The following is an 18,031-nucleotide window of genomic DNA, read 5'->3' as shown; positions in this document are numbered from 1 at the left end:
TTAGATTGGTAAATTTCTCAAAAGGCAGTTTGTTAGATTTCCGAGACTGATTATTGAAATCCAAAGATAAAATGTGATTTTAAATTGATTGTGATGGAATTTCAATTTGATTTTGGTATATTATTTTATTAAGAATCAGACAAATAAAAAGTTTAAAATAATTTTAAAATTAAGTTGTAAAATTGATTTTATAAGATTATTGTTAGGTGAGGGAAGTCTAGTATTTAAGTGAGATTATTGAGTAAAATCTAATTTTTTAAATATTGGTAGTAGGTTTATTGAGCAAATGAATGTATGAAAGATTTTGGTAGGTTCAAATATCCCTCTCATATTTCAAAAATCTTGCATTGGAGAAAATTAGAAAATATATTCAGAAAAAAGAAAAAAGTACATGGTTGGCAATTGTTAGGGATTTTGTTTGTTTTTAATTATTTGTTTCTTTTTTTAATATTAAATCTTGCATTGGAGTTTGAAAAAAATTAAAAGTATTGATGGAAAAAGATTATGGAGAAAATTTTCCTCCCAGATTACAATAAATTTTAACTGGATCCGACCTAAATTCGAAATTCTAAATGTTTAGATTAGTTTTTCATTTGCCTGTGTAGACAAAAATCCAATCTGATTAATCCGAAACCTGAAGGTGCTCACCCCACAAAGAAGCAACAATCTTCTGATTGCAACACCTTATTATTATCTAATTATTAGTTTTAGTATGTAAACTTCAATAACAATTTTCTTATTTTACAATACTCGTATTGTAAACTTGTAAGTCATCATTTCTGGATTTTGCTAGCTGCCTATATTTATGACCATCAGAATCAAAGCATTCAACCACCTTTGGGGCATTTATACCATTCATCACCCTGTAATCCTTTTATTCATATCCTGCCAAACAATGTAGTAGTGAAATAATAGTTTGGCAAAACTTATATGATGATCCGAGCTTTAACGTCGAGTTCAAGATTAGAAAACCATTTTGCCCTCATTTTGAAACCTTATTGTATAGCTAACTTAAGCAGAGATTCTTTTAACAAAGCTTTCTTGTTCAAGACTGGAATTTAACAAGAAGTTTTGTATAATGAATTAACTCTCTGTTCTGCCTATCAAATGCAGCAAAAAGAATTTCCCAATTTAAAAAATATATATATACAGTAAACAGACATTCGTACTGTTGGAAACTGGAGATGTCATCAGAAAACAACCATCAATAGTATTCAACAAAATTATTTTTGCATCAATATCTTTGAGTCCAGCGGATTTGGCTGTAAAGTTTCCAAGCTGCTAACTATTGTAACAATAATATATGCCAGAGGTGTTAATGGAACATCAACTATAAGTGTTAATAAAAGATTATGAACAACTAAAATATGTTATATGCCTAAGAAATGTTGTTCGTAGAAGGCTCTGGATTGGATTCAGATTGAATCTGAATCTGCGGTACTTCTTGGGCCGAAGTTTCTGCTTGTACGGAAGGGGATGATTCAGCTGGACTTGATACTGAAGCTTGGACAAATGCTGGCGGCTTAAATTTGTTGATATAATAACTAAGTGATGGTCCATTATAGTCAATCGTCTGCATCGGTGGTGGGTTCTTACCAACTTGGAGAAGTATTGATGAAGCAGCAGCTATAGCGAGGAAGGCAACACCGGCAGTAATCGCTATTGTGTTCTCAGATCCAGCTGCAGATGAACCAGCACTTCCAGAACTTATTGCGCTATCTGCTACGTACACTGTAGGCTGGAAAAATTGAAGTTAATAGATGCAGCCTGCTAAACGGCTGAAGAGAAATGGAGTTGGAGAAAAATTCAGAGATGGCTACTCTACTCTATAGGCATATTATTAGCTTATATTTACACTTTGGCCAAGTGAATATTGTCTTGCTTGCTGGATTCCTTTCGCTCATTATTACTAAAGAAAACAAAGAGTGAAATAAAATCATCATCAAGTTGCCATAGTATAACAAATAATGAAAGAAACCTTCATAAAAACAAGATATTTTAATTAATATATTTTGCCTCCGCATTCGTGGGAGAAGGAAAATCATTTTAACACTAAAAAGAAGCCAAAAGAAAATCAAATGCGACAAATATAGGAGAAACTGATAAGCTAGCAGGTTATAATTAATGGTGCGTTTACTTCTATGTAATGGGAATGGACTGGGAATGGGAATAGACTGGAATGGGAATGAGATTCTAATGTTTACTTGACAAAAATAAATAAAAATGAGAATGTACTGGAATGTCATTGATGTGTTTACTTGACAAAATAAATGAGAATGAAGAATGAGAATGAGAATCAATTTACCAAAATACCCTTAGTATTAAATAATGTAATTTTCATTAACTAAATACATGTATAAATAATATGATAAAAATGATATTAATTAAAGAAATAATATTAATAAAAATAATAATAACAATAATTAATAATAACTAAATTAATACAATTTAATAATAATAATGACATTTAAAATAATAAAATTAATTGTGGTTTGAACGAGAATAATTCAGGAAATATGAAAAAATTAGAGGGATAAAAAAGTCAGTTGAGGGAATGGGAATCCCCATTCCCAACCCTCCTTGGGAATGAGATTTTCATTTCTTATTCCCAAATTGTGTGAAACCCATACATTTTATTCTCATTTTAAAATTACATTTTGCCAAGTAAACATGGGTTTCATACTTTCATTCTCATTCTCTCATTCTCATTCCCTAAACCCTCAAGTAAACACACCAAAAGCTTCAAGTCATAAAGTTGGAGGCTTTAAATTCATCTTTATCCTCAATATGTCTTGGTTACGGTATGGAATAAGATATTGTGGCTTTTAGTCCACACTTGTTGAATCTCACAAGTAGGTATATACTTAAGCTGTTTCGGTTTCAAAATTAACGAGAAGCACAATAGTTTCAAACATACCCTAAATTTAGTAAAATTACACACAAGTTGATTATTATTTAAGTGAATAAGTATAAGAGGCAGGGGATTCTTCCTTATCACTAAACAGGTCCTGCAAACACATTTATATCCCCATCCTAATGCAAGGCAAGTAGCTTCATATGCAATCAATAATAGATAAGATAACGAACCTCGACAGCATAAATGTTAGTCTGGCCAGCAGTATCCTTCTCAACATAACCTGTCCACTCCCTTTTCCGAGGTGGAAATGTACCCGCAACTTTAGTCTTTTCCCCAGCTAACCATTCCATGCTCACTTTTCCCACCTGCAAAAACAAATACAAATACAAATACAACCACCATTTAATGGAAATTCTGTAAAACGTAAAATGAAAGGGAAAAGGACCGCTACACCCCCATGCTTTGGCGAAGTAGTGGGTCTCTGTGACCATTTATGAAAACAAGAGGGTCTCCCAGACCATTTTGTCAAACAATGGGCTGCCACTGTCCTTTGAGTCGATTTTTAATAAACAGTGGCACTAGTAGCACCTAAGCTAAGCAACACAAAGTTTTAAGTTTCTAATTTTTCTAAGGAAATAACAAGAACAGTAAATTTAGAGAAAAGGGTAGAGAAAATAAAAATGAACCTCTTTATCAGGGGCGCATTCTTCATCGTTACAATCATCAGGGTCATCAGAGGAGGCACGGACAGCGAACAAGTTTACATTCCTCTTTCTGCTATAAAGCTGATTCTTGTGTTTTCTGTTAAAGAATAACTTTGGTGAAGTAAATATGTATGAGTTTGCAGATATCATAGCCTGTGATGTGCATGCCATTCTTGTTAGTACTTAGCTAATTCCACAGCTGAAAATTTAAAAAAAAAAAAAATTCTGTTTGAGGCTCTGTTTCTTCTTTTCTGGTTTATGAGTAAAAGGCAAAGTAGATGATAAGAAAATGAGATGGGTCTTTTGTGGTGGATTTCGAATGGGTACGTGTCAACAATCTAGTTTTCTTTCTATTATGTTCACGCATGTGCAACTTGACTTGAGTATCGAAGCCTAATATTGTGGAGGAAGTAGGGGAGGGACTCGGTTCGGTTCTTATCCAAAAATCGGTTCGGTCAATAACAACTAAATAGTTCAGAAAATGTAAACCAATCAATTTTTTATTTGATCGAACGGAATAGAAAATAAATCAATCTAGTGTTAAAATTAAAAAAATTAATTTTTTATCTACAATAATATTTTTTATTAGTAAATTTACATGAAACATAAATAATTAGTGATTATAATTAAATTTAAATAAAAAATATTAAATTTCGTGAATTAAATCGTATAAAACCGAACCAAACTAAAATAATTTGGTTTGATTTCTAAGTTCGGCTTATATTTGGTTCATGATTTCTTAAATTGTTCAAGTTTGGTTCGATTTTATTTTTAAAATATCCATCTTAAGAAGATTTGGTTCGAATCTCCTAAGAGACTGAAAATAAATTATTCTCTTATAAATATGGGACAAATATATGTATCTCTTCAAATATTATCAAGAATAAATGTACAAATTATCTCTTATAAGATAGACATGAGATACATATATCTCTTCAAATATTATTGAGAATAGTTGTATAAGGACAAATCTTGCTATTAGTTGGTGATGATTTTCGAACTTGATATATTGTTATTGGTCTGATACTCTGAATTGTATAATCTATAGATGGTGACAAAATGAATTAAACGTATAATTTAGTATGTGAACAGAAAAATTGATTGAAGATAAAATCATTTTCAATATAAACCAAGATCGAAAATTGCATTATATTTTTTTTTCAGTGGCTACAATTTATAAATATATTGTAATCCGTGTCTATTTGTAGTTTAGATACTCTCAAAAATCTGCCAACACTAATTAAAAATCTATATTAGTAATGAAGAAAAATCTTAGAACTCATTTGTTAGCGTTTGAAGTCTTAAATTTTATTAATTACAAAACTTTTTTAAATTTTTTAATAACTTATGTTTGATTTTCAGACATTTATATTTGAATAGAAAAAATAAATTTTGAGGACTTTTATATAAATGACAAAAGGTTTAAATGAGAAGTGAATATTATGCTCCAAAAATGTCTTCATAAAATATGCTTATTTTCTAAACTATAAAACCTAATCCCCTTTTCTTGTTTTGATTTACAAAGATAGAAATATCAAATAACCATTTTTAAGATGTATTTTATTAATAAAAAAAATAAGATGTCACTTATACTCAGATATTTAAAATATATATATATATATATATATCATTCTGATATTCATTTTTAAATCCATTCAGACTCTAAAAAAATTCAGACTCATTTAGATTTCAAATGCTATCTTAATTTATTCATTGACAATCACTTCATTAATCTCATAAACGTGTTACATGAATCAAATTTTCCTACAAGTTACTAAAAGAAAAATTAATTCTCTTGATCATGTTGATTAACTTAAGCTCCAATGGATCTAACCATATATTACACTTTTCAGTAATCATAATTTAATACTTTAGCATATTTTCTTTTGTGGTCTAAAATCTTTTTAACATTTTTTTAATGTTAATGACCAAGGTAACTTCTTCTTTTTTTTTTAAATCTGAGTTGGTATGAATTTGATTGAAATCTGAATAAGTTTGAATGGATATATTTGAATGAAATACTTTTTTTAAATATCTAAATATAAGTATTAAGTTGTTTGTCTTTAAAAAAAAAATGAAATATGATACATGTGTACACGCGCACAGGCACGCGCGCGCGCGCACACACACATACGCACATATATATAAGGAAGCCACGCAATGAAAGTATTGAGATCTTTGAGAAAGTGTGCTCTAGTCTCATGAGCACTAGAGCTGCCTTATATATATATATATAAAACCTTATTATACTAACAATACTTACATTTATCTGTTAAACACATGACAAATTGTAAATAAATTATTTGATTAGGTAAAAAATTTTGATGATATGTACCTAATAAAGCATGAAAAATAAAAACTATATCTAAGACATTTTTTTTGACATTAATATATGATACTTATAATATTGATACTTTTTTTCTTGTTAATTATGTAAGCCAACCAAGAATTATTTAATCATTTGAATTAAAATTAATGTATTAATTAATATTCAGAATCTATTAAAAAATTGTAATTACAAATACAAAAAATGGATGTATTATAAAACACGCTCACCTAAAGATCCTATTATGTTGAAAAATTCTCATTCATGATTAAAAAATAAATGTGATGGATATGCAAAGAACAAAGAAAATGGATCAATAAAAAATAACAAAATGATAATTTATATAGTAGGAAATAAATACATTTAAAAATGAGTATTAATGAGAAAGAATATTAAAGTTTTATTCTGATATTTTGTCATTTAGATAAAAATCAAAATATTTTACTTTTTTCCATTTAAATCTAAATATCTTATAATCAGACAATAAGTTATAAAGGCAAACAAACCAAAAACTCCAAATGAGTGAAAATAATTAAAATTTAGACTACAAACAAAGACAAACAACCCCTAAATAGATATAATGTCGAATAAAATTTATTTATATATTTATAAACATGTATACAAAATATTTTTTATTTTGTATATATAACAGTTGACAACCAAAATAAATTTTATATTATTAATTTTATTTTTTATCTTATTATCTCAATATAATTGGTAATAATAATAATAATTTATTTTAAGTTAATGATTTTATTTCCTACTTAATAAAGATAATTTTGAATTTTTATAATCTATGAGGATATATACATAATTGAATTAAGTATAAAACTGATTTTCAAAATCCAATTTTAAAAAAACTACTCATTCCCTAATTTTCAAAATTCTATTTCTACTTTTCAAAATCTCTATAGGATGGAGCGATTTTACCCAAAGTAATTGCTTAAAAAACTTATCAAATACCAAAATTAACTTCTAACTTTTAAAATTATTTGTAATCTTGCAGAAGCAATCTCAAACAAGCCCTAAACTTAACTTGATGCAAAGCCATAAGATAATTCCCTGGCAATTTAAAAAATAAAATAAAAAATGTATTACAAGCACATCAAACCGCACCAAAATGTAAGCAAAAGACTCGAGAAGATCTCATACGCATATCATTTACATACTGGACAGGAACAAATAATTTAGCTTATAGAGCCTTCTTCAAGACTTGACATTCTTATTTCCCAGGTTCAAATGTTTCTTCAATTTCTTGAACCAACGATCTCGCTTTTTGCTAACCTTTTGCTCACCTGCGAACCAAATCTTACCCTCACATCAGTTTCCAAAATAAAATGATAATAATCACTTGCACACTATACATAAATAAGCTTCAAATAAAGCTACGATTAAGTTACATGATGAGATAACAAACATTACCAGAAGGAAGATCGTTAGATTTAATTGACTGGTTGGAAATGTAATGAATAGTAAAAGAGGAGTGGCAAAAAATCAATGGTTAACTTATCAATTCCCTCAATGTAAATAACATTTAATATAAGGTAATAAGGTCCATCGCATAAATGTCTTACTTATTATACTTTTGGTTTTGATTTTGATTATTTATTACAACTTATACAACTATTATAAATTGAGTTCTACAAGATCTAAAGTATAGTTTAAAAATTTATGCGTACTAAAGACAAGATCTTTATCCTCACATCGAACATACACTTGAAATAGAGAAGTGACCCATATCCATATTTATGAAAATAAATTTGAGATTGAGTGGGTCGAACTACTAGGGCAGCAATTCACAGCTGCGCTTTACGTATTTTTATCTTTTCACTATTGTTTTCTTAGGCAAAAAGTGAACGTATGTTTAGAAATTGATGTTAATTTTTATTTATTATAATTTTATACAAGTGAAAACAATATCATAGTTATTTTGTTTATAAATGCGTAAAAATTTTTCAACTAGTGTCCCTCTATTAGAAAAATTAAATTCTATTTTGGAGACATTTTAATATAATAAAATTCTAATAACTGAAAATAAAAAAAAGGCTTGTAAAGATAATGCCTAGAGAAAAATATCCAAAAAAATAAAAATAAAATAAGTACCACGTTAAAATTTCTCAAATACCCTAGTGAAGTCACTAACTTTATAATAATGTTAAGAATCTTATGGTAAAATAATAACAATTGAAACATTGGTGGTAAAATATAATTGTCAAAAAATTTTATCAATGAATTGATATGTTAGAAAACTTTTGGTGGATGCTCGATAATATACCTTACACATTTACACTCACAGAATCTCTCAAAATGGTAGAAGAAGTTGAGGCCCGCGCTGACAAAGAATTTGCTGCATTTATGCAAAATTTTTAAGAGAATAAAGCAAAAGCATACTCAAAAGGGAAGGATGAACTGTTGTTCTCCTACGACAACCCCAGTCCTATCCTATGTGAGTTTGAAAGAGTATTCAGTGCGGGAGGGTCTTAGAAGAAACTTGAAGCCCTGATCACAGACCAGAGTCACCATTTGGACTAAAGGTTACACAGCTGAGTATCAGGCCAAGGGCAATCTACATGCTCTAAAATGAAAGAACTCGAAACCCAAGGTTCATGCCCAAAGAAACCTCGCGCTAAAAACAGGTTTGAGTGACTAGCTTGTCTAACTTATCTGGCTCCTTCACCATCCGGCCATTGAACAAACTCCATACAGTGTCATAGAAGCTAATGCCATGCTTGGTTTGAAAAAACGAAAGGATCGGATAAGAGAGGAAAGGAGGAAAGGAAGAAAGGAAAAAGAAATAAGTGAAGAATAGGTGATTTCATGTCAAATCAATCAATAAAATTGAAATTGACTCTCTTTTTCCCTTATTCTCTCCTCCCATTTCTTCCAACCAAACATGCACCAAGGGCTTGGATTGAATAGACAGTTTGCTATCTTAATGAATTTGCCCCAACCAAAAGAGTTTTTTCCAGCCAGCTCCCAACAAATTGGACACAATTAGAGCTAGGAGGTCACCAACATTATCATCAATGGATCCAGTCCTCTCAACTAATCAACTTCCAAATTTTCAGAAGTCAATGGAAGCTGCTTTTAATAAAATGAGAACTTGTGGACATCTGAATATGAAGTTCATGAAGAATTTCTAATAAAATGCAAAAAGGGGGTTTTAAGTTGCCATTTAAAGCCTACACGAATTTAGGTTATAATTCATATGGTGGGATTGGGATTCACAAAATCAGAACAACTAAATTAAAACATGCATTGATTCCATGTTAAGAAACTATACTTGGACGTTCATGGCTCAGTAATAAAATGCAGAAAAGCAGTTTTAAGTCACCACTTAAAGCCTACACAAATTTAGGTTATAATTCACACAATGGTGGGATTCAAAAATCAGAACAACTAAATTAAAGCATGCTTTAATTCCATGTTAAGAAACTATACTTGAAAGTTTAAGGCTCAGTAATAAAATGCAAAAAAGTTGTTTCGATTTACCAATCAAAGCCTACACAAATTTAGGTTATAATTCACACAATGGTGGGATTCAAAAATCAGAACAACTAAATTAAAACATGCTTTGATTCCATGTTAAGAAACCATACTTGAAATTTCAAGGCTCAGTAATAATACTTAAGCTCTAGCAGCACCTTTCACAGCAAGGCACGTGCCCAAACACATCCACAAACTTCACAATATGACATAAGATCACTTAGAAGAGAACAAAACTACTTATTCCTGTTATCACCTGACCTAGATGCTTAGATTGTATTAAAAAGCCCACTTAGGATCTCCCATGAAGGATTTAAAAACCATAGCAAAAAAAATCCAAATCCAGAAGATAGAGGATAAAATCTGAACTTTCAGGAGTAACCAGAATATAAATGTTCATAAAACTAATTGTCCCCTTCTTCGCAATAAAATGTATCAAGGACCCAGAGGCTCAAACCATTAGATTACATTGATTAGGTGAAATTAGTAATGCAGATTTGGAAATCAAAATTTGGTCTGCATATAATATAATTCAGGCTACTCAAAGCCAAATCCTTTCTCCAAATTCATATTTTCAAATTCAACTAGACACAATGATATAGAAATCTGATTCAGAGATAAACTCAATTGATGAGGATGAAGGAGAAAATTGGCTCCATGCTTAACTCTTTTCACAAGTTGGGAAACTTTTTCAAAAAGAAAGCACCAACCTAATCAGTTGTGGGGTATTATACCAAATGAACAAAAAGGCTCACTCCTTCATCAACTTCCCATAAGATGTAGTTATAAGATCTGAAAACAAGTAGGAAACACTACTCTTATCCTAGAAGAGAAAACAACAGTCACAGGAAATAACAACAGAAAGCCCCCTGGAGCAAAGAAGCATTCCAGAACAAACTAGTACTACATATGTTGTATCATTGTCAACATTTAACTTGCAGAGGATAGAAAGTCCCGAATCCAAACCAACTTCCCCAAACAAATGAGCAGTTGTTTCCAGGAAGTATCCTCAAATCTGTCTACTAATAAACTATTTTACCTCCTCCTTTTAAGTCAATATCGTCATCTTTATTTATCATTAAAAGAATGAAAAGAAAGAGTGAAAAGAGAAGGAATACTTGTAATCTCAACCTAATTAAGTAGCCATTACTGAAAAAAAATGAGGATGGCATGCAAGTTTAAAGCTGTTCTGGATGCGATTTCTATTCTACTCTGGATGGGGTTTTATTCTTACTGTCAATTTTTTGATAAAAAGGTAAAAGTTGTCATGGCTGGAGTTATGTAGAGATGCCAGTGTTCATTAAATGAAAAATTTTCATTCCCTTCATTAAATGAAAAATTGGAAAGAAGTACAAGAACTACTCTCCCAGTGTTCCACTTACGCCATTAAGAAGGCAGGTCATGCAGGACGGTGGTTAGTTAAATTGGCGAGTACTAGAGTAGAATTGTCCTACTAAGTGACAATTAGTTGAGAAATTTTGACTTACGGCACTTCCTAATTTGCCGTAATTTATGTAGAGATGCCATAATAATTAAGTAAATCAATTCTTACACTACAAAGACAAATCTCTTAAATAATAGTCTAGTTATGGTATTTAAGTATCCAAACATCCGTTTCAACATGCTGTCAAATGTTCCTGTGTTAAACTGGTATCAGGTAAATCACACCTTGGACGGAGAAATTGTTTCTAATCTATCAAGTTTATTACCAAACTCTGTTTAGTGGGGAGTGTTACTGTGGCTGTGAGCATAGAACGCATCTAATTTGTCCTGGAGAGTCGGGGATAAAGATTCAACTCAGAGCAACATTGGAATCAGTCTGCAATCAACCTTTCACATATCTATAAATTATTTTAGATTTTCGCCAGTCAAAACTTATAAGCTAATTAGTTGCTTGCTTCCTTAGACTTAAGATAATTTTCCCTCTTAGTTTCTTGATGTTTCGAAGTTATTCCGTTTCAAACTTCATAAGTAATGTCTTTGTCTTCCACTACTCTTAATACGGTAGAGTCAAACAAATACACCCCGTCTCTAGCATGTAAAATCTACTGATTTCAAAATTCAACACCTTGTAGTACATAATTTTTATGTCAAGGCACAAAGTCTCAAAGCTGAGAACTAAAAAATTGTCAGATATTTTAAACGGTAAACCTTCTTCTGCATAAAAGACAAAGCAAGAACAAACACCAAATGATAAATGGTTCAAGGTAAAAAATGACTTAATCTGCAACATTACCTAGCAAAATGCTCTATCAACTAAAATTTTAACAATATATTCTGCAAGGCTGCAGCAGAATGAAAGAAACAGGGTCAAGTATAAACTATATTTACGCAATGTAGCAAGGAGGAGAAAACAATCCATGTTCTAGATATTATAGTTACCATCAGGCAAAGCATTAGTGGTGGCTCCAGAAGATCCCAACAATTCAAGCTTCGTTAACCAGTATTGGTCAAATCTTTGCTTCGCATATCCAATGTAGTCAAAGTCAATTTCATTCACATGTTCCTGCAAAGATGAAATTCAATAAAATAATAAGATCAAAGAAAATATATATTTTAATACGGTTTCCTAGCTTTTCAGCAAAACAGCCATACATTAGCTACAAGAAAGAGGCCATAAATATCATGTAAGCAGTAGGAGATTGACTAGGCTGAATGGAAAACAAACAGAGAATTTTAAATTGGACCCAGAATCTGTAAGGGACGTCAAGCAGTCAGCATGTAAACAATAGAAGAGAAGAAAATATGCCATGGTTGCATGCAAATGACAAAATGATGAACATAAAAATAAATAAAATAAAATAGAACTTATTGGATGTTCAGGAAAATCAAGTACAGCCTTTTCTAGAATAATAGGAAAAAAGACAAGGTACATCAACCGTCTACAAGCTAACAAAGGGATTACTTCCTAGTCAGAGTGCCTGAGCTTTCCAGTCATCTAGGTTATTGTCAGAACAGTAAATTTCAAATGAAGAAAGTTATTCTGAGTAAGCACAAATTACTGAAATTATTCCCCATAAGCCCCAGCTCAGATGGCTTGCAAGTGTATACTTCTCAACATCCTGAAGTAGTTGCTTTACTTCCGCATCACTAGGTTGATCACCTGCAGCAACATAAAATAATCACTGATGGATATAACCAACCAAATTTATACATCAGATGTCCAAATTATATCCAATTTCATAAATTAACCCAGAGTTAACTTGTTGAACAATTGCCTTGTTCATTTTAAAATTAAAGTAAACACCTAAATCAAGAAAACCAAAAATAAAAAACCCAACTAATTGCCTTTGTGAAATGGCTTTCTATTCGTTAACAAGTGTATAACACAGATAGCAAATGCAGCTTAATAGTTCCTATAAATGAAGACTGACTGGCAACAGTAGCTTAAACAACTGATAACTAATTATTCTTATTTCTGGGCATTTTGAGTCCAAATGAAAATAAAATAAATAAATAAGTGAGGTTTTGAATTCTTTAACATCATCAGGAAAAGGGGATCTATATGTAAAACCTAACATTCACATTATATCAGAAAGTAAAATAACTCAATGCCACATGATTGAGGAACATATATTATTACCAGTGGAACTCAGATAAGCATGCAGAAATCGATGACGCTCCTCCAAATCTGTCATAAGACCAAGGTCAAGAGAATGCCTTCTCCATTAAAAAAAAGAAATAATATAAGGAGAAGAAGAAGACGCAGACGAAACAAATGAAAGAACAGAATTTCACTTGCTTCACACACCAGGATATTTACTGTAGTCCATCAGATGTGGTGTTTCTGTATGATAGTCGGCAGCCATCTCACAGAAGTGATTTGCAATATCATATGCTACAGGATTGTAACTTGCATACTCATAGTCCTATTAGAGGATAACTATACATATCAATGATAGCTAATTAAACATAATTGCATTTAATCAAATAGAAAGCATTCAGAAAAAAGGAAATTGTGAGAATATCAGTCAAATACAAATGTAATGATAGGTGAAAAAGATTATTTTCTTTGATCTCCTATAAAGACATGCCTGCAGTACAGACCATCAAAATGCAATGAGTAGCTGTACTTTAGGAGCAAAATTTTTGCATTTGTAGCTCAAAAGAACTAAAGCAATGCATTGATAGCCTAGGTGAGGTAGATTTCCACACCATGGCTCTATATCTGTCGTATACAGGTTCTACATGAAGATGACTCTTCCATGACACAAAAGTATGGACTTTCCATGAGACTTAACTGAAGGGGTGATCACGGTACACAAACTAAATAGTTTACTCAGAAATAATTGCATATAACATTAGAAAGGGTTAAAAAAGGAACGGAAATTTCTTTCTAACATCAGTTTTACCTGAAAATTGTATCTTCACTTGATCTCATTCAACTGAAAATCCATACTACCCTAGTCACTCCATCAATGACCTATGAGTTATTCAACCAGGCAGAGACACAACTCCACATGCATGTCATGCTAATGCATCATAGTTCAAAGCTGCCCTAAAAAATATTTACGTCACAAACAATTATATTGATAAAATAATAATAATACTACATGGGACAAGGATAAATGCACCATTAACTAATTGGTATGGTCACACATTCCAACAACCTGCTTTTAAGCAGGTGGGAAATACTGTTCACAAAATTCGAATAATTATATGACATCAAAATTCAAATTCGAGTGACATGATCCTTAACTTTCTAGTTCTTTTTTTTTTTTTCCTCCCAAGACCTAAAATGTCAAAGCTTCTCAATGCGCTTGCACAAGCATGTAAAATTAGATTTACGCTATTTTTTGTTTTCTCTCGTGCAGAAGATGAAAGACAAATCAACGCAACAAGAAGCATAAAAAACTAATCGATTCCAACTATGTATGAATAATAACCACCATTTATTTACAACACAAAATGTATAACATGTACAATACCATCCATTTGGAATTTGCGAAACAATTAAAAATGCCACTCCACCTTATATAAGGAGACTACATAGGGAAACAATGAAAGTCATATGTCCTAGCACATGAATGATATTTATAAAAATTTAGAAGAAAACTAAGGGCTGAACAATCTGATTACAGATTTGTGAGAAAATTGACATAGAACTTCACTATCAATATGCTGGTAAGAAAATCATGCATTGTATGAAAGAGAGGAAAAGAAGAAACTTACAATTAGGGTTATTGACTTAGTCTCTTCGTCAATCATTATGTTACCATATTGTAAATCATTGTGGCAAAAACCAATATGCTGATCATTCCGATAGAGTGCCTTTTCTAATGTAGAAATTTCCTCCTCAATGGCATCCAAACGAAATGCTCTAGCTTCTTCTGGGGGAGACAAATTCTTGGTTGCTATGAGCCAATTTCTGGGAATTGTAGGGGAAAAAATGTTAATTCGAGCATTTTTGTGAGAAGAATGAGGGTAGAAGAAACAGGAAACTTACCGCGACCTATCCCACAGGCGGACAATCTTTTGACCAGGCATATCAAGGTCATGGAACTCCTTCAATTTTGCTGCTATAAGAGCAGAAATTTCTGGATCACGAATATCAGATGCTGATAGGGTCTGAAATTCAAATATATAGAGAGAAATAAAACAATAAGCTGATCTATATTTCCATTTTAATAAATAAAATAAGCACTTAAATGTTAAGAATGAAAGAAAAACTACAGACTTGAAGTAGTTTTTCCCCACTTTCCACAGCACTATGTTCAAACCACCATTTCCACCATGGTCATCACTCATCGGTCAAGATTTTCATTTTAAAATGAGCAAATATTTTACTTAAAAAGAAAAAAATGGGCTTCAAACTTTACTAGGAACTCAAAGGTTGAATTCAATTTGCCTCACCCATTAGACTGCTCATTTTTTGGATTTTGTGAAACATAAAATCATAGCCATACATCATAAACATACAACACATTTGCACCTTTAATTATAGATGAAGTAGCAGCATCCATTCCTTGGATAAAAGAGACACCTAATACTTTTTTTTTTTGGGGGGGGGGGGGGGGGGGGGGGGGATTTTTCTTGGGCAGATAATTTTAAGTTGAATTTGATTTGCCTCACCCATTATAATTCTTATTTTTGAATTTTTTGACCCATACAACAAATTTTGCAAACTGAAATAAAGACAAAGCAACAACGTCCATTCCATAGATAAGAAACGTTTAAACTCTCCCCCCTCATCTACCCCCAACCTCCCAACCTTCGTTTTGTATTTTTTCTTGGGTGGGTAATTTAAATTTTTGCACATTTAGCAAGAGAAGAATATTTTCCCTAATGCAATGCTTTTTTAAATCTAGTTCTTGACTGACTTGATAACCTGATTAATTTAATAATGCAGTTTCACGAAACACAATTTACCAAGATGACTGCAAAAATAAAAGCCAAAGTTCCAAATAAGAGCATAGTATCATTCTCAGTTCATACATCAAATATCATCTAACAAAAGAACATCATCTTCAAAACATCATCTAACAAAAGAACATCATTTCCAATTACTGTTACTGAATGATACAAAAATACACGATTTAACAATAACACTCACACAAGACAGATAGGAATAGTACACAAGTGAGTAGCACGAAAACACATTCCACTCTACAAAAATACATGCACAGAGGGGTTCTCAGCAGACGAAAAATTATAAAAGAATTGCAGCCAATTCAACTTGGTTTGTTTTGATAGAGTCCAATTGCATCCCAAAATTCCAAAATTCAGGACTCAAGTACAAGGATGAAATTGTCACTGCCATGTAGATATGTATAGTAAGAAGATACTGAGGAAAATTAACATAAAAATACCCGTGCATTGATGAACTCTTCAACTCGGCCATTATGAAACCGCCCCAACAAACGAGGTCCCTGCCCATGCTTTGACATAAACTCAAATGTCCGAATCTCGTCATTCCTGTCAAAGAAAACCTCAACTCCCTCACCATATACCCTAAGTAAAACCTTATGTGAGAATGTTTCTGTTTTTGTCGGCCATTTTATTTGGAAGACCTCATTGGTCATTGCACCCTTAACAGGTATAACCTGAAGTGAATTCCTATCAACTACATCTTCCCACTCAGATGCCAAAGATTTCAGAAGCTCCTTTGCTTCCACAGGTATACGGCTTTCCTTGTTCTCCATAACATTTTCTATTGCACCCATAACAAGAGACCTACCAATTAATTCTCCACAAAATTTACAGCTGGCGTTCTATCTGTCAAAAAAGAAATTAAAATAAAATAAAATCAATTAAATAATTATACTTCCCCAAAGATTAATTTACCCATAAAGCATCTTCCAGCCTCCAATTAACAAAGACAATATCAATATATATCATAAAAATTTCTATTCTAAATATATTTTGCAATTTTATCATATTATAATTTCTTTGGGACTCGATTTTACTTACCTCAGGAATATCTTTTCATTTTCTAGCAATTTGATCTAATTTTTCTGTACGATTATGATTTAAAATTTCTATTTTAATCCATGAATTTTTCTCGTGAATCAAACAAAAGCATATTCTTTGAATCCAATACTATTGGAATTGATTTTATTTAACTAAAAGGATACGTAAACGACTAAAAAATTATCAGCAAAATCAATCAAAACCATACATTTTCCTTCTCTTTGATAATTAGATCTAGTTCCTTATGCCCTCAAGGTCAGAACAGGAATTTCATCACATCATTAAAAATTTCTCCTCAATCAAACAAAAAAGGCAACTTCTTTGAATCTAATACTAATAATATTCTGCAATGGATCAGCACAATGCATTTACGTTTTTGCAACAGCGAAACGCACCGAATATATATATATATATATATATATCCTCAATACGCACCTCGAAAGAGAAGAGATTTTAATTTCGATTTTAAATTTTGAAAAGGGCACGGTGACCGTCCGGTCCGGTGAAGAACAAGAAGAAGGAGCCGTTTCCTTTGCGCGGGTTTTGTGTGTACCGTACAATTTATAGAACTGAAATGATCAGATTTGGTGGTTTTAAAATTGGCGAGTTGGTTTTGCCAAGATTGAGTTTGAGCCGTTGGATTTTAAAGATCGTTGCGAGTTTACTGATAGATAATAGACGCGTGAATAAACCAACAGAAGATGCTATGCTTCTTTGGGAATACTAATAAGCCAAGCTTTCAGAATATTTTCACAAACACCTCTGAGGTAAGGTCTAATATCAATTTATTGCCTAATATATTAAGAACATGGGAATAATACCCCAGTAATTAGGCAAAATTCGTGTATATATATATTACACACAAATATATATTTTTCAATGAGGTTTTCGACTTTCTGCGCTTTAATAAAGTGCACAAACCTTAACCAAATATATATATTCTTGGGTGCAAATGTTTAAATGTGGATTTCGTGAGAATTTGTTATTATATCATATGATATTATAATTAATTGAACAAAATAGTATAATAGTGAATGTGCACGAAATTTGCATATATATATATATATATATATATATATATATATATATATATATATACATACATAGAGAGAGAGAGAGAAGCTAAAAGATAGAAAAACCCATATTCTAATATTTTATATAAAAATATATACTACATTGAAATGTATTTTTTATTTTTTGAAAAATTATTCATATAATGTATAAATATTGATTCCAAAGAGAAAATAA

The 18,031-nt window shown here is 31.4% G+C and overlaps 2 protein-coding genes across 6 annotated transcripts; both read right to left on the bottom strand.

Annotated features, from left to right (window-relative positions):
- Positions 1-1,192: 1,192 nt before the first annotated feature.
- LOC18040942 (protein MAINTENANCE OF PSII UNDER HIGH LIGHT 1) lies at positions 1,193-3,885 on the bottom strand. The gene is made up of 3 exons (XM_006432321.2): positions 3,544-3,885; positions 3,088-3,222; positions 1,193-1,738 (listed from the first exon to the last, which is right to left on the bottom strand). Exons 1-3 carry the CDS (start codon positions 3,730-3,732, stop codon positions 1,379-1,381), a joined length of 684 nt encoding a protein of 227 aa, XP_006432384.1. The 5' UTR covers positions 3,733-3,885; the 3' UTR covers positions 1,193-1,378.
- Positions 3,886-6,923: 3,038 nt separating this feature from the next.
- LOC18040941 (probable choline kinase 2) lies at positions 6,924-17,482 on the bottom strand. 5 transcript variants are annotated; one of them, XM_024184763.1, is made up of 10 exons: positions 17,219-17,482; positions 16,183-16,588; positions 14,820-14,941; positions 14,546-14,741; positions 13,125-13,242; positions 12,957-13,004; positions 12,376-12,476; positions 11,756-11,879; positions 11,610-11,658; positions 7,163-7,182 (listed from the first exon to the last, which is right to left on the bottom strand). In XM_024184763.1, the coding sequence occupies exons 2-9, from the start codon at positions 16,534-16,536 to the stop codon at positions 11,630-11,632; spliced, it is 1,092 nt and encodes a 363-aa protein (XP_024040531.1). In that variant the 5' UTR covers positions 16,537-16,588; positions 17,219-17,482; the 3' UTR covers positions 7,163-7,182; positions 11,610-11,629. The 5 variants fall into 5 exon arrangements, with proteins under 5 accessions (XP_006432383.2, XP_024040530.1, XP_024040533.1 ...); XM_006432320.2 differs by lacking the exon at positions 11,610-11,658 and having other exon boundaries at positions 6,924-7,182; XM_024184762.1 differs by lacking the exons at positions 11,610-11,658; positions 17,219-17,482 and adding an exon at positions 16,992-17,162 and having other exon boundaries at positions 6,924-7,182.
- Positions 17,483-18,031: the final 549 nt, after the last annotated feature.

The sequence above is a fragment of the Citrus clementina genome, unplaced genomic scaffold, assembly GCF_000493195.1.
Source record: "Citrus clementina cultivar Clemenules unplaced genomic scaffold, Citrus_clementina_v1.0 scaffold_5, whole genome shotgun sequence".
NCBI classification, from domain to species: Eukaryota; Viridiplantae; Streptophyta; class Magnoliopsida; order Sapindales; family Rutaceae; genus Citrus; species Citrus x clementina.
The sequence above is the reverse complement of the archived record's forward strand: the minus strand, read 5'-3'. Positions and strand labels throughout refer to the sequence as shown.